Here is a 17233-nt window from a genome sequence, read left to right as displayed (position 1 = left end):
ATTAAATCCTCATATCCTGTTTCAGCTAAACATCCATAATATTTAATACCAACGTTTTCTAATCCTCCATATATATAATTTATTATCATTATCCTATCTTTATTTAACTATATCCTATATCATAGCATTTTCCCCTATTAGTTAAAATTTAACTGTATATGGTTTTTTAATGATACTTATTATTATTAATAATCTTTATAGATAGTCCAATAATATTTCTAACCTTCCCTTCTCATATCCAATTATTACTTATCATAACAACTCAACATTGTATACATTACTATCATTATCAATTTTTTGTAATATGTGTTTTTTTAATGTTGTACGCAGCCCTGAGTCCTTGGGAGAAGGGCGGCATATAAATTAAATAAACCTAACCTAACCTAACCTGTACTAGGGATTCGAACGGCCAAACTGCCGACCTTGCTGATCGACAAGCTTAGTGCCTTAGCCACAAGATTTCAAGAAAAAACTGGACTGCCATCGGTCAGAAATAGTATAGGGTCTCCTGTTTGGTTGGACTAGATGACCTACAAGGTCCCTTCCAACTCTGTTGTTTCTGAACGGCATGACCGGAGAACCTTGAGGCGACCGCAGCCTGCGCTCAACTGATCGCGGCCTCCAAGCGGTAAGGATTGGCTGAGCCGTGAGTTTATCCTCTTCGCGCGCCCGAATCGGTCGCCAGGGAAGCATCGGGCGCGCGAAGAGGATAAACTCACGGCTCAGCCAATCCTTACCGCTTGGAGGCCGCGATCAGTTGAGCGCAGGTTGCGGTCGCCTCAAGGTTCTCCGGTCATCCTCCTTTTTTTTTTCCTCCGGTCAAGAAGTGGCCCGGGCCCCTTGTCAATCAAACGACGATCCAATCCGATGCGGCGCATGCTTCCGTTGTGGAGTTAGCCAATCGCCTGACGAGCTTCTACTTGGTGACGAGATTCAAACGGTGGGAAGGCGGCACCTCCACCCCACCCCCACCCCCACCCCTCCACGAAGTGACGAAGAGTGTTAATAACACGAAACGCGGTGAGTTGCTCTGTCCTTGCGCTCTTCCCTTCGGTCCTCGGTGGAGTTTTGCTCCATTAGTCTCCCCTAACGGCCTTCCTCTGAAGTCGAGCGCGGTGCTCTTGATGTCCTTGCAGGCCTTTCCCGGTTGGAGGGGCTTTTCCGCGGCCCGTTTTGCTGCTCCCCTTCCTCGTCCCCCTCTTTGAGTCGCTGCCGCCTTCGGCATATTCGTCTCATGTCCTCTTCCTCCTCTCCCGGGTTTGCTTTTGACGGAAAGCCGAGCCTCCCTACTCGCCGTTTGGGTCCCGTTGATCGGAGCAAGAGCCTGATTTCGCTGTAAAAGAAAAAAAAAGTATGTTTGTGTGTGGGGGGGGTGTTGGTCGACCCAGAGAAGGCCAAGAACGTATTTCAAAAGGGTCAGGGGAAGCGAGTCATATGAAGTGCTGCTCTCAGACGTTCAGGTTTTTTTTTGGTGGAAAAGGGCTTCTGAAATATCCCATGGCTTTCTGTAGGATGCGTGGCATTGAACGTGCAAGATGTTTCCCTCTTTCCCACAGCTGGCTCATAGTTCTCAACTTCGGGTTGCTGCAACTCTCATTCCCTTTACAAATCTGTATGACTGCTACTTCCACTACCTGAACAAAACCCAAGGATTTCGTTGGGGCTAGATTTAAAAAAAACAAAACAAAAAAGGAGCACACACTTGGGAACCAAATTTAAATCTATGTATTAGGCAAAACAATGGTAGAAGCCTCTTATTTTCAAAAAAAGAAAAAAGAAGAAAAAGATGTTGACCTCACTCCATTCTTAAGAGGTTGTGCATAACATGGCTACCATGCCTGTTCTACCATCCCTCCTTACTTCATATCCATTTCTTGTATTCATAATCATGTTTATACATATTTGTTATACATGCTTGACAAAATAACTAAAATTAAAGCAGCCAAATTCATTACTTCTCAAAAGAAAAGGATTGCTGCATAGCCCCTCAGGGTCCTACTTTTACTCAACCCCTGACCAACTTTCAATCAGGGGCTGATTTTTTTTTCTTCCCACAGCAGCAGTTGGGAGCAAATACCCAACAATGATCCAGCAGGAGCTGACACTTCGCGTGCCCTCCGATATAGCTACGCATGCCATAGGTTCGCCATCACAGGCATAGAGTTTCTGTTGAACCATCACTACGTGGAAATAACCAAAGATATAGAGGAATTCCTTTAAAATGTCCAAGGACTGCTAAGAATGTAGTATTCAACCTGGCTAAAGGGAACGTCTTATGAAACTTTAAAATTGGAATGGATGATAAATATGTGGTTGGAAGGGAAGTGTATATGATACCTTACTTAGCCTATTTGGAAATCTGTATCCCAGATTTGTTGCTTTCTAGCATTATCAAACCTAATGTGCACAGACTTTCCATAGAGAAGTCCAGCAACTGAGTTTTATCTAAGACTTTTTAAAGCCATGGTGATTTAGGCAGGAACAGTCTCTTCTGCAATATTAACAGCAGACATAAGCCAGGGCCAGTCCTAGCTGTTTTTTAATCATTGTTTTGTTATCCTTTATATAGTGTTTTCTCTCTCCTGTCAAAATCATGCCATGTTCCCATCACAAAGTACTCCTTACTACTTGCTTAGCTCTTTCACATCAACACTCATCCAGTTATCTTTTGCTGCATTTTAACAGTGCCCCACCCATATTTTTTTCTTGGAAGCTTTCCATAACTGGTGAAGCATATGACTTTTTTTGCCTTTTGTTCAATAAAGTCAATGCAGCATTCCCGCTTTTCTACATCATGCATCTTCTTTATAAAAAGTGACTTTTTCAACTTCATATATCAGGTTGGGAGAGAGTGACTGAACAAAGCTTTCTGACTGGGTTTAGAAGTTGGGTTTCCATAGGCATATCCTATTTCTCTCTGTGTGTTATATTCTAACGATCCCAAATGTTCTGTGTTCCTTACAACTGCAGGGAAACTTTAATTTCAACCACTCCATATTCCCACATTTGTGCACTTTTGGGTACCCTACCCTTTGTCACATACGCCTGCTGCCCCCAACTGACCTCCACTGTCTTCTGGCCCTGGATCTAGTTCTAGGATTTCTGTAGTGAGTCTGAGATGACAGCTGAGCCTCATCTGCCAAAGACAGTTTGATGGACCAGGCCTGGGAGAAGACAACAGGGTTGCGAAGTACTCTTGGTCAGTTAAGGAAGGAGAGCTGGCAGTGGCTCTTTGGGCAAAGCTGGAGGCTGTTGGGAGGCATTGTTTAGAATGGTGGCATAACGGGAGGAAACTGAAGGTTGCAGGCTTCCCAGGGACACAGCATATACTCTGCAGCTCATGTTGGAAGCAATTCTAGAAACCCAGCGGGTTGGGTGAATTGAAATGAAGCTGATTGCGGCAGAAGAAATGTGAGGCCCCCGTCTAACATAACTCTCTTGCTTGATCAACTGCAATTGGAAATAATTGATATTGTCTCTGTTGACAAGCAATCACTCTATCTTTGATAGCATCCTTGGTGTTTCTGGACTCGAAGGTTTTGTAAAAATTGTAGGTGGAAACAATGGTTAGAAGGACCTTTGCCTAGTTCAGCTGGTATGCCTATTGTATATTTACCTACTACAGGAGGACTTAGTTGTAAACAAATTCTCATCATCACCTAATTGCACCATTACAGCACATTTTGCAGGAAGTCCTCGAATTATGACCAAAATTGAGTCCAAAATTTCCATTGCCAACTGAGACAGTTGTTAAGTGAGTTTTACCCCATTTCATAACCTTTCTTGCCACTATTAAGTGAATCAGTGAGGTTGTTAAATTAGTAACATGGTTAGTAAGTGAATCTGTCTTCTTCATTGACTTTGCTTATCGGAAGGTCGTAAAAGGTGATCAGATGATCCCAAGACACTGCAGCCATCATAAATATGGACTGGTTGCCGAGCATCCAAATTTTGATCATGTGATCAAGGGGTTGCTGCTATAGTTGTTAAGTGCGAAAAATGGTCATAAGTCACTTTTTTTCGGTACCATTGTAACTTTGAACAGTTTCTAAACAAATGGTTTTAAATTTAGGACTACCGTATAAGACGCACCAATGTTTTGAAGATGCAAATAAAAAAAATAGTTTTTGCATTCTGCAGACCTCCCAAAAATGGCCCATTTTTTGCAAAAACGGGCCCATTTTTTGTTAAAAAAGGGCACGCATAGCCTTTAGGAGGCTTATAGAATGTTGCTGGGGCTGGAAGGGGCAAAATTGAGCAAAAAACGGCTCCCTTTTTGCTCATTTCTGCCCTCTTCAGCCCCTAGAAGTACTCTGGAAGCCTCCTAAAGGCTATGCATGGCCATTTTGGTGAAGGGGGCAGGGTTTCGGGAGGCCAAAAATGCTGTATTCAGTGTATAAGACGCACCCAGATTTTCAGCCTCTTTTGAGGAAAAAGTGCGTCTTTTATTCTGAAAAATACGGTACCTGTATATTGGATTGCTCTTAAAAATAATTTAAAAACTATAATTGATTCATAATAGTGACTTGTGTACTTTGATCCTTAGCAATGGGAACAGCTGATATTTGAAGAAATTAACATAAGGGAAAATATATCATGAAGACAGGCTGTGGTGAATAGTTAGATGATCTAAATTCTATAGAATATTATTTGCATTGAAGAAAATAATTAATTTTTGCAATTCTCCTTTCTAGTGAATTAGGTGTTTGTTAGAAACCATACATGGGTGACATGTTCTGAGAGCATTGAGGCACATATTTTGATATATGCTGTGACATCATAATATGCATCAGTTAGATAAACAGCAGGGAGAAAGTGATATTTTTGTTTGGTATGATTCTGTTTCATTTCTCAAAAGCTTTTTTTCCCATAGAGTCAGTTGATGAATACTGTGGTTGGTTCATCTTAGGTAAAAGATAAGATACTTGAAGAAGATATAAAGTGTTTTTTGGGTTGAACCAATCATAGGTTGGTGAAATCTCAAGGATTATTAAAGTAATAAACATCTCTTATAATTATTACAGGTTTTGAAGAAAATTGAAATAATAATGGATGAGAAAATTGGCTTTTATTAGGTTCACAGTATTGCTATCATCACTATTTCATAATGGTTTATAGTGCATCTTTGTGGTATCAGTATATAGAAATTCATTCCTAGAGAAAATCATATTGGTGATGATTGTTAGTGGATTATATATTTAAGGCTTGTGCCAAAACAATGGCAATTTAGTTTGTATGTTTTAAATAATACAGAGAGATCCAAAATCAAGACTTAGAATATATTGAGAAACATTCACTTCTACACAGGTATAGCAAATTTCCTTTATAGGGTGATTTAATTAATTCCAATGTTTCGTAATCTAATTTATTAGGTTCATATCCTATTTTTTTCTTTAGTCAGTATAGTATTCCTCCAATTTATTTAAAAGCTCAAGTCAGTATTACATTCCTCCAATTTATTCCCATAACAATGACCCCATGAGGTGGTTTGTGCTAAAAGAACGACAGACTCAAAGTCATCAAGTGAGATCTGGTAATCCTGGGTCTTTCCATTGTCTACCTAACAATTTTAAGATGAATTCCTGGCTGGCTTAGGAATTCTGGGAGACGAAGTCCACAAGTCATAAATTTCCCACCCCGGCTTTAAATCCTGCATTATGTTGGCTCTTTGATAAGAATAACAGCTGTTTTATCTATAGAGCATAGCCATAATTATAAGGCTCTTATTTATTAAATGTCTGATTTGGATATACTTAATTAGTGTATCCAGTTGAGTGATCTAAACATTCTTACTGGATGAAAATAAGGACATAGATTTAATCATGGTTTCTATGGTTATCCTCAGATTTTGCATAACTGGGACCATTGCGACTCATTTTAGATGTCAGTATTGCACTTGAGTTAGTGATAGAAATAGTTAAAATCTAAATGTGATAGTTGCAGTGGCAGAAAGGTCCTGGTGGTTTATGGAAATAAGTCTTGTAATAAACATAGATGATATGTCATATTCCTTAACACCTTTCATTTTGCAGCCCATTCTGCCATCTTTTCCCCCCTTCTGTGTTCTTATACGTGGTTGCCAACTGAGAAAAACATTTGATCTACCTATTACAATTGGCTTTTGTCCTCGCTGGCTTTTGTCACAATACATTTATGTATTTTTCAGAGTATAAGACGCACCTCCCTGCCCCCCAAAAAGGGTGAAAATCTGGGTGCGTTGTATACACTGAATACAGCATTTTTGGCCTCCCAAAACCTCGCCCCGCATATCCCGTTTTTCACAAAAATGGATGCACAGAGGTTTTTGCGAGGCCTGAAGGCTGTGAAGGGCAAAAATGAGTGACAATGGACCCATTTTTCACAGAAATAAGGATGTTCTTGTCCTCACAAGCCACCAGGAGCACTCTGCAGGCCTTCCAAACTCTGCATTTCCCATTTTTTGTGGAAAAGCAGGCCTGTTTTTGTACAAAATGGGCTGTTTTTTGCTCGTTTTTGCCCTCCCCAGCCCCCAGGAGCACTCTACAGGCCTCCCAAACCCTCTGCATGCCCTGTTTTTGATCTCCCAAACTCCTCAAGTTTTTGCCCTCTCTGGCCCCCAGGAACACTTTACAGGACTCCCAAACTCTCTGTACGCCCCATTGTTCACAAAAAATGGGGTGCCCAGAGGATTTGGGAGGCCTGTAGAGTGCTCCTGGGGGCGGGGAGGGCAAAAACCTTATTTTTTAAATTTACCTCTTCAAAATCTTGGTGTGTATTATATTCTGCTACATCTTACAGTCTGAAAAATATAGTATTTGTTGCAGCATTCTAAATGTATCTACCTCTCTAGAGAGGGAACACTATAGTGTGTCATCAGGAAGTGTGCCAATTGAGATCCAAAAAGCATTTGTTTGTTTCCAAACTCTTGCAAGTCCATATTTGTTCAAGATGCTAGGATCAGTTAAGGCAAGGGAGTGATTTGTTTGTGAAAAAAAAATCATTCAATCAGAGAAACAAACTGAGCAAAATCTTTTATTGCCAGTGGGAGAAGTTGGCTAACACTGTGGTGGTGTAAATGCAAATTATGCTTCCTCTCGCCTCCACACGACTGAGATTTGGGACATTAGGTCTGGTATTAGTATAAAACTATGTTTCTTAATTCTTGTGTGCGAGTGTGGGAATGCTTTGTCGAGAGCAGTAGCAATCTTGCTTAATTTTCAAGGATTATTTAAGATAGACTGAAAGATTTTGTGCCTTCATGTGCATATGCAATTAAGTTAGAAAATGAATGTGAGATTACTGTTGACATTTGCTTTCCAAATTGTTTCCATTTCAACTCATAGTGGTGGAGTTGTTTATAGGATTATGTTGTGCTTATTGTCATTGCCCAGTATGAGTAAAAGAGTAGTGTTTTCTTAGCCAATATGCTAAGCTTCAAGTTGCTTTAAAATTACATTAAACAAAATAATGTATTGGCTAAATTGCAGAGTAATAGATAACGATCAAGTATTGTTGATACTTCAAAGATATAATCTAAAAATATATCCCATTTTTTTCTTTAACTATGGATTTCCCTGGCTATAATCCACCAAGCTAATGACAAAAGAGCTTGATATACTTTGAATCTACAAAACCAGATGTGATTGTCAAGCATCTACCCCAATGTATCCTGTGGGTCACATTTCACTTTTGTAGATTGAAAGGTGAATAGGCCTGATTTTTGTAAGATTTTTATGGATGTCTTTGAAAGTATTATCACTGCAGTCTCAGTTCTTACAATCAGGTTACAATGAATCACATAAAATTAATATTCATCTGATTCAAGATTAAGGTCTAAGTACCTAAAATATCTTAATAAATTGCTTTCCACAATATGGAAAAATAACTGGACCATATCAAAATCCATATGACTGTAAGTCAGTCTTTCTTATAATAATCCAAAGTTTTTCTCTATTAATAATTTTTTTGGCAGCCTGGTACCATTTTCCTCATTCACTTATATTTTCGGCCCCAGCTTCTTATGAACTATCTACATTATGGAAGAGCCTATTGAGGAATTTTATGGATGTAGAAAAGGATCCACAAGATAAAAACCCACTTTTTCCAACACTAGATAAATTTCATTATTTATAACGATTTGTAACAAAACATTAGCATCAACGTTTCTTTTTAAATTCTTCATGCAATATTTTTTCTCCTGTTTTGATCAAATCTGGTATTTCAGTTACTATAGTTCTTAGTTCTTATGACTCTGCACTGTGTGGAAGTAAAGACATCAATCCTCTGTTATCAGAAAATTGAATATGTTTGCGTGTATTAAGATTGCAACAGTGTGGCTGGTTCTGCATATGAATTAATTTTATGCAAGGGGAATCATTGTGTATTTATTGTATATTCTAATAAATTAACACAAACTTCATTAGTCAATATTTTCAAGAAGGAAAAACAGTCAAGATTTTTAGAAAAAAACCTCAGGAAAAATATTGAGATGTACAAATGACTATTAAGGGGTGTGCTTTATTCCCCCCCCCCAAGAAGAGGTAGGGAAACTGTGCTAGTACTGAAGAGAATTGTTTGAGTGAATAAAAAAACCAGTCAGAAAAGAGGCTGAACAAGAAGAGCTACACTAGCTAACTTTAGCAAATCAATGAATGAAAGCAAATCTCAACAACAGATCAAACAGAAGAGCCAGTCATTCCCAATTTACAAATAATATCTACTATCTTCAGACTCTAAGAAGTTGGAGAAAATCAGGTTTGCCAAGTGAAAGTAAATCTCCAAACAGCCTAGAAAAGATGGTTAAGCAAGAATGACTCAAAAAGAAGTGACCGCCTTTGTCAGCTCTTCAAAGTAGACAAGGTCAAGAAAGAGGTAGTATTAGGAGTCTTTAATACACTATAATGAGGTTTAGATTATTGCAATAGACTCTTGAAAGCTTGTCAAAGCCCCTTTCTATCTCTTTTTATACTTGACCCAATCAAGATGGAGCTGTTTTCAGATTTTTCCCCTCAGGCTTTCTACTTTCTCAGGAACCAGATACCTTTTCTGTAATGGTTCAGCATTCTCCTCCTACTTACATACCTTCTCGTCCGGCAGGATCAATGAGAAACATGTACTCAGAGATAAATGGACTTCATTTAAGAGGATGAAAGTTTGAGGACTCTATTAAACAGAGTTCCTCTCCTCTCCCTTCAGAGCAAATGGATGGAGTCTTTGGTTACACCTCTATAAAAAGGAAAAGAAACAATTGATTTTTGAGAGCAGAATTATTTCCTTTTCCATTAAAGTGGTTCACACAACTATTACAAAGAAGTAGAAATAAAGGAAGATTTGAATGTTTTTTTTTCCTAGCAAAACATCAGTGATACATTTAGTAGTAGACTTTAAAAATATATGACATTTTTATCTCTCACATCCTAGATTGTATACTTTTGATTTAGACTCTGAATGAGGATGGACTGGGGAGAGGCAAATGTGGCAATTCTGTGAAGTGGCTTTGTACTGCGTCACTGTTTGCTTTTGCAACGTTTCCCCATCTCAGTACAGCAGGACCAGATTGTTAATGTGCTCCCTTGCCAGAAAACCTGAATGTATATGCTACACGTGATTATGCCACATTCTCAGCAAAGTTGCTTGGCTGGCTTTGTGGGAACACAGAAAATATTGCATTAAAAACTAAGCTAGGCAAATGCAAATATTTCCTACCAAGTTACTTATTTTTTTAATGTACAAATTAAAATGTTTTAAATTTCATTTAACTGAATTCTTAGTATATGTGCTGAATAAAGCAGAATTTGATAGATCTAAATTATTCTATTCTACTGAAATGTATAGCATTGCAATGTTTTTGCAATTAATTATTTCTGTAAAATACTGGTTATAAAGTTATCCCGGTTTCTTTTTAAAGCAAAAAAACCATTCAGATTTTTACAAAGCTCTGTATTTAATATGACTTTTCTTTTTCTAGAGATGCAGGAAGATGATTTGAGTGAAAAGGGTCTGTTTGTCGCATCTATTATGAGTAGAGTTAGAGACCTAAAAAACAAATGTAAACATGAAGATAATGTTACAGATGAACTTAACTTTACTAAAGTATCAACTGATACAACAGGTATGTCACGTTTTAGCTAAAGATCAACTGAATAGAAGAATTCCTTCCCTCCCCCCAATGATTATTTTCTTTAATTTTTTTTAACAAATTATGTTCAGTAGACATATATTAAATTTCTTCTGACAGTTAAAAATATAGTTTCTCTTCTATAACTATTACTTTCTATTTTCCCTCCAACATTTTTCTAAGGTAGCTATATGTTTTTGTATTGACACTTGTTTAACTTTGTTTGTTCCTCGAATCTTAAAGATTTAAGTAATACTTATTTTTTAATAGCCAAATATAAGAAACATTTGTTTATTTGTCAGTTAATGACCTCAGCTGGAATGGCCTATTTTGAAATATGTTGCCTATTCATTCACTCTGTATTATTGTACTTACATGAATACGCGCACACACACAAACAGAGGACTTCCAGTGGTCACTAGATATTTTGGGTTTCTTTCAATCAATTTGATTCCCAAACCTACATTTCTGGGTGTAATGCATCTTCATATTTAATAAGAAATAATTACATTAAAAAGCATTTAAATATTAAACTTAAATATTAAGTTGCATTATCTGATGCTGTTATGTAATGCACACAAACCACCAGTCCCTCTTCACAATTGTTGCATTATAAGTTAAAATAATAACTTGGATATATAATGGGAATTGTTATATCTCTACACACACACACACACACACACACACACACACACACACACCTGTTTGTATATTTGATTACTATTTTGTGAGGAATCATTTCCTATATTAATTTTGAAGATGAATTTGGTTTTTTTGACAGTGCCTTAAAGACACTTTTTGTTTGTGTTTTAGATAATTCTGGAACTGTTAATCAGATTATGATGACTGCTAATAATCCTGAAGATTGGTTGAGTTTCTTACTCAAAATGGAGAAAAGGGGCACGTTTCAGACTGACACAAGCTTACTAAATAGATTGATTGGTCGTTACAGCCAAGCAGTTGTAGCACTGTCAGCAGAAAAATATAGCCAGAATGAAAATTATGCTCATATTCTGGTTAGATTTGCGGAACTGAAAGCGTAAGTATTTGCAATCTGGGAAAAAAATTCAAATGGACTCACGTTGATAGTGTTTTACACAAAACCATGCTTATTTTAACTATGTTTCGTTGAAGTCATAAAAGAGTACATCTTTTAGGAAAGCAAAATAATCCTGAGATTTCAATTTTAATTGCTTCCTTTTTGCTGCTTTTGCTTTTGCCCTTGCATTTCTGGATTAGAAGCTTTGACTTTACACAAGCCCCATCTAGAACAGTGATAGGTTGCTACTGGTTTGCACCGGTAGTGGCACTTGGGAATGTGTTGCCGAAGTGGTAGGGACAGCAGGCTGGCCATGCCATGAACCGGTTCCCTGGTCGCCCATGCCGTTGCCGGCATGTTTTTTTGGTGTCATTTTATAATGTTTTGCACATGTGCAGGCATTTGTGCATGCACAAGCATTTGTGCATGCACAAGCATTTGTGCATGCACAAGCAATGTGCAGCGTGCAACCGCGAGCGAAACGAGCAGCATGGGGATGAAGCAAACAGGCAGTAACGCCAGCAGCAACCCAGCCCTGATCTAGAACATAAGCTACTCCTGCTGTATCAGGCCTTAACTCAACTTTTTATTTTATATATCCAGCCTCCGAGGTAGTCTCGAGGAGGTGGAGACAATCTTATGTTTCCATTGTTCCTCTGCAATTGGTGTTTAGAGGCATCTTTCCCTCAGTCTGGAAATTTTAAGCCATCAAGACTAATGGACCTTGATAGGCTTGTCTTTCATGAATTAATCCAGTTTTCTTTTAAAGCCATCCACATACTTGGCTATCATCATGGTAATTGATTTTACAACTTTTTAAAATTTATCTTTATTTGTCAAATTTATATGGCATTCCATCTAACCCAAATTGACTCGGGGTGGTAGTACAATAAAACCAAGAATTTAAATACTTCTGTACAATAAAATCTATCTTCCACAAACTACCTCATATATAGAAACTCAGTAATGTATGACATATGAAAAGCCAAACAATTTCCCTGTGAGCGAATCACTGATTGTCTTTAATCAGTTTATCAACCTTCCTGATATGACACTTGTTTGTTGCTGTCACCACCCCTCCACTTTGTATGTGATTACACAGCTCTTCTTGGTTCACCATTTTCACATTGTTTGGGACCAACAACCTAGAATACTTACAAAAATTCAACCCATTACTTAAAGGAATGGGTACTTACTGCTGGCTTCTACTTTGGGTACTTACTGCTGGCTTCTACTTTCAAAGAGTAACAACATAAGCTTCTTGCTTCCCATCCAATGAAGTGACAGAACAATCTAAAGAACATGACAGATATTCTGCCACACCAGTACTGCCATCTGTGGACAATTTATAACATTGGAGGTATTTGTCATGCAACCTTTGCGTGTGTAAAGTTATGTAGTTATTCTGCCATAATTTCTATTATTTAATCTTTACATAACTTGATTGCAGTTGCTTTTTGACTGATCATTCACTCTGTTCAAAATGATCCTTCTGGAGCTCTTCAGAATCACGTTACTTTTCGCCACCCCAAAGAGATGGTGTCATTTTCATACTTGGCCAATTCACTGCTTACTGTTAAATCATGATAATTAAAAGTCACTTAAAAACTAAAACAGGTTCTTTAATCACTTTTATTAATATTTTCTGACAGTTTATTTGTATTTTTGTGTTATGTACCGCATATACAAATTCTTACAAGTTCTGTACCTTCTGTCCCTTAACCACTAATTCAAATGCTTTTGAATATTCAAGTAAGCAAAGCTGATAGGGTGATCCCCAGCATTACATTTATTGAAGCTCTCAGAAAGTCTCCAAAAGTTTGGGGAGGCACGAGTTACAAAATTTCATATCCTTCCCTCCTTTTTCATTTAATTGCTCAAAAGTCTGATTTCATGAAGGAAGACTATTCGACAGAGTTCTTTTGAAAAGGAAAAACCTACTTCTTGGCCTTCCCTTCTTCCCTTCATGGAAGTAGAAAAGACATCATAATTTTTGGAGTATAAGAAGCACCTTTTTTCCTCAAAGAAGAGGCTGAAAATGTGGGTGCGTCTTATATACTGAATACAGCATTTTTGGCCTCCCGAAACCCCTCCCCCTCCCCCAAAATGGCCGTGCATAGCTTTTAGGAGGCTTTTAAAGAGCTCCTGGGGGCTGGGAGGGCAGAAATGAGCAAAAATTGGGCCGTTTTTTGTTTAATTTTGTCCCCCCCCAACCCCCAGGAGCACTCTATAAGCCTCCTAAAAGCTATTCATGCCTTTAAAAAAAAACAGGCCCTTTTCATGAAAAACAGGCTGTTTTTGGGAGGTTTGTAGAGTGCAAAAACTTTTTTTTTAATTTGCCTCTTCAAAACCTTGGTGCGTCTTATACTTTGGTGCGTCATATACTCCCCAAAATATGATAGGTTATCACAGAAAACAGGCATTCAATAGGTTGATTGTTATTGGAAGAGGTAGTCTTGACAATACCTAATGTCAAATTTTAAGGATTTGACATTAGCAATTCTTATTGCGCATTTTGTTGTTTTTGTCACCTCTTTCTAAATTCCTTCCTTCCACTTTCAGCTCCTTTTGTTTTCCTCATTAGGATAGAATATCCATTTTGTGGCAGCTTCCTGAACACTACGGTACTAGAAATCCATGGTAGCTCATGCTTGGATTTGGTTGATCATGTGGAATTATTGTGGAATATATTCTATTGAGCCTCAGATGCTACTTTAAATAACATTTGCTGGCTTTGAGTAAGCACAACTGGATATGATACTTCTGTTAGAGACCATTGTGCTAGGGATATAGGCAAGAATGGAAGGTGAAAAAATTCCAGAGAAAAAGTAATAGTGAAACAGTTCTGTACTGTTATCAAATAATCCAGATGGATGTGTCCAATGCCACCCAAAGTTAAGTTCGACCTGAAGGATATACCTTTACGGTATGAAGAAGATAGTTTTGTGTAAATGTTATAGCTTCTGCAATCCTGTAAGGATTTTATTTGTTTTTTAAAACCATATGTAACATTTTTTTCTTTCTGAATTAGTGTTGTATTGGGTTTTTTTTTATTTGCAGTATTGAAGAACCAGAAGACGCACGTGATCAATTCCATCTTGCTAGGCTGAACTGCAAGAAATTTGCTTTTGTCCATGTAGCTTTTGCACAATTTGAACTCTCACAAGGTTTGTAGGAACAGGTTTATACTTAAATGGAGATTTGCTGCTATTTAGCCTATTTTAGCCATGTAGAGATGTATATCTCATCTTTATTTTATATAATTCAAAATGGTATACATAATCCTCCCATCTCCTATTTTATCCACCAGAGCAACCCACTTAGGCGGGTTGGATTAAGAGGATAATTGGCCCAAAATCACTCCATATGCATAAAGGAGGACTAGAACTCAAGCTTCAAATTTTTATCTCAGCCCTTAACCACCTGCCAAACTGGCGCTCATATTTAAATAATTTAGTTTAATATTAAACTTTCAAAACAACTATGTTAAGATCTTAGAAAAAGTGGAGATCTAGGGTCCTGAGAAAAGCCTTTGTGCAGAGGAGATTGGTCCTCTTCCCTTGCTGCACCTCCCCACCCCAATCCTCCCCGATCTGTCATGCAACAAAGAGATACGGTATATGAGCTCAATAGCAGCAATAGCAATAAGCACTGCACGACAGGTCCGGAGGGATTGGGGTGGGCGGGTGGAGCAAGGGAAGAGGACCAATCTCTGCACGAAGGCTTTTCTCAGAACCCTAGATCTCCACTTTGTCTCTGGAAAAAGCTATTGCCATGGTTGGGATTTCGGCTAGTGAAAGAAGCGCGGGATGGAAAGAAAACTTCAGAATGTGCGGAATGCTCCTGTATACGGTAATTATCGTAGATGGGACCAGCAACTTTGTTGCTAAGTGATGCGATCATTACGCAAAATGTCATGTGACCACTCTGTTTAGCGATAGAAGTTCTGGCAATTCCGGTTGCTGTCGTTGAGTGAATCTCATGTGGTTGTTAGGTGAGGACCCACCTGGATCCAATCCATTCTTGGAAAAAGATAAGGGGCTTCCTCCACTTCATCTCTCCCCCCCCCTCCACCTATCCCTTTCTGCTGATTCCCACTGCTGCTCAACTCTTCCTACAGTGCCCACCATATTGAGTGCCACCACTGTACTGATCGACATTTTCTATGCCCTATTCTTTTGTGCCAGTGCAGGGAAGACCTTCTCTTGGATGCTAACCTTATCCCCCATCCGCGAAAGAAATCCCTAGCCAAAGTGCAAGAGAAGCCCCAACCGGTGTGCAAGAGGAAGGCCCTAACTGCACTGGCACAAAAAGAATGCCCCCAGTCTGCACAATGGTGGAAATCAGTGAGTTGACATGATAGTGGCAGGCAAGGCCAGACTGTGGGGGCAGCCAAAGGTGGCAAGTAGAAGGGCAGCCAAAAGGGGATTATAAATGCGGGTAATCCAGAATTTTGGTCTGTTGACACCTAGGGTTCTATAATGGCTGGAACTTAAATGACCAGTCATAAGTCCTTTCATTAGCACCATTATATCTTAGAAAGATAGCTGAACAAATGAACATTAAGCAAAAACCATGTTTACTTAACTCAGTCTATAATAAATATCAAATCAGATTTGATGTTTATATTTTACATTGTTTTCCCTTAGCTTGATAATGTCAAATTTTAAATAGAGGAAATGCATTGACCATTGATTTGTTTTAAATATCTGTGTGACATTGAAAACTTTCTCAAGTAAATTTAATTTATTTGACTAATTATGGATTGTGTCTTTTGATAAAAGCTATTATACTAATTCTGTATAAAAGCTTCTCTATGATACTTTACTTTTAAAATTAATGTTTCATGATAAATAAACAGAAAGGCTAGATGTGCTGTAAAGGAAACATTTGACCGAATGCTTTGAGAAATAATATTTTTGAAAATAATTGCAACAAGAAGTAGTTCTTTGTTAAATTGCACTTGGGAGCCAGACGGGATTGGTTCTGATTAGATGAAGATTTCTAGGGAAGTCTGTTGCTTTAGGTTAGATTGGGAAATCAAAGGGCATCTTGGAAGATGATTTGGTGCGGTTGCGAAGAAACTTGCATTGGGATATCCACATAATTGCATAATAGGAACTCATTTTTTCTTATTTTTTTCTTATTATTTTCAAAAATATATGATTTTTTTTTCTTGGAAAAATAAAAGGATTGTTATCTTTTACTAGGAAATATCAAGAAAGCAAAACAGCTGCTTGAAAAAGGTGTAGAATCTAGAGCAGTTCCAGCAGAAATGTTAGAAATTGCTCTACGAAACTTATACTTACAAAAAACGCAACTACTTTCTGTTGAAGAAAAAGAAAATTTGTCAGGTGAGCGATAAACTGTTGATCATTTGAATTTTAATTAAAAGAATTGTAACTTGGGTAAGTAACCTCATTCTGTTCTAAGCTAATCTTGTAGACTTTAGAATTTTCATATAAACTTAAAGTTTGACATTCACTTCACTGGAAAATTAAATACTTAATATATATATAGCTATTTAGAAAATAACTTTTATTTTTGAACAAAAAATGGCTCACATTTTTAATGTATTCATTCAAATGTATTAATCATAATTCCTGTCAGGGTAATGAAGATTTAATAGCTGACCAGCTGCTGTAATTCTGTAATGCTGTAATGATGATGCAATGGTAGTAATGAATCAGCAGGGTTATTTGACTTACCACTTTAAGAGTCTGTATTATAAGAGAGGCCCTGTTGGGGCATATCTCTCTTTCCATGTGTGCTTCCATGCTATAGTTGATGTTTGATTGCCTGACTTTGTCTAGTATGTGTATGTATATATTCTTTGTAGATAAACCACTATTTAAAAGACAAACCTCTGTTTACTGTATTTGGCTCCTGAGTTGTCTCAAAATAGTCAGAGTGTAAACACTCTGACAATTCCAACTTTCATTTTATTGCTTACAATGCTTGTGACCTGGTTAACTCTAATTAAATTGGATGTTTAGTACACACAAACCTTATAGATAGAGGGAATTTTACTTTAAAATCTATACAGGTAATTCTTGGTTTATGTCTATTCGTTAAGTAAGTTAGGATAGCAATATTCC

General features: G+C 37.8%; 1 protein-coding gene across 1 annotated transcript in view; it reads left to right on the top strand.

The window, feature by feature from the left end:
- The first annotated feature begins 971 nt into the window (after positions 1–971).
- Positions 972–17233, top strand: part of TTK (TTK protein kinase) — a 44185-nt gene continuing 27923 nt past the window's right edge. The window contains exons 1-5 of the mRNA XM_087718823.1: positions 972–1020; positions 9947–10090; positions 10910–11135; positions 14196–14302; positions 16346–16489. Of these exons, the coding sequence (XP_087574949.1) occupies positions 9949–10090; positions 10910–11135; positions 14196–14302; positions 16346–16489 (619 nt within the window). The 5' untranslated portion in view covers positions 972–1020; positions 9947–9948. The remainder of the gene's footprint in view (positions 1021–9946; positions 10091–10909; positions 11136–14195; positions 14303–16345; positions 16490–17233) is intronic.

The sequence above is a fragment of the Thamnophis sirtalis genome, unplaced genomic scaffold (genome assembly GCF_051295495.1).
Source record: "Thamnophis sirtalis isolate CommonGarterSnake01/CBP01778 unplaced genomic scaffold, rThaSir2_p1.2 scaffold_6, whole genome shotgun sequence".
NCBI classification, from domain to species: Eukaryota; Metazoa; Chordata; class Lepidosauria; order Squamata; family Natricidae; genus Thamnophis; species Thamnophis sirtalis.
Note: the sequence above shows the minus strand (reverse complement) of the source record. Positions and strands in the feature narration are given on the sequence as shown.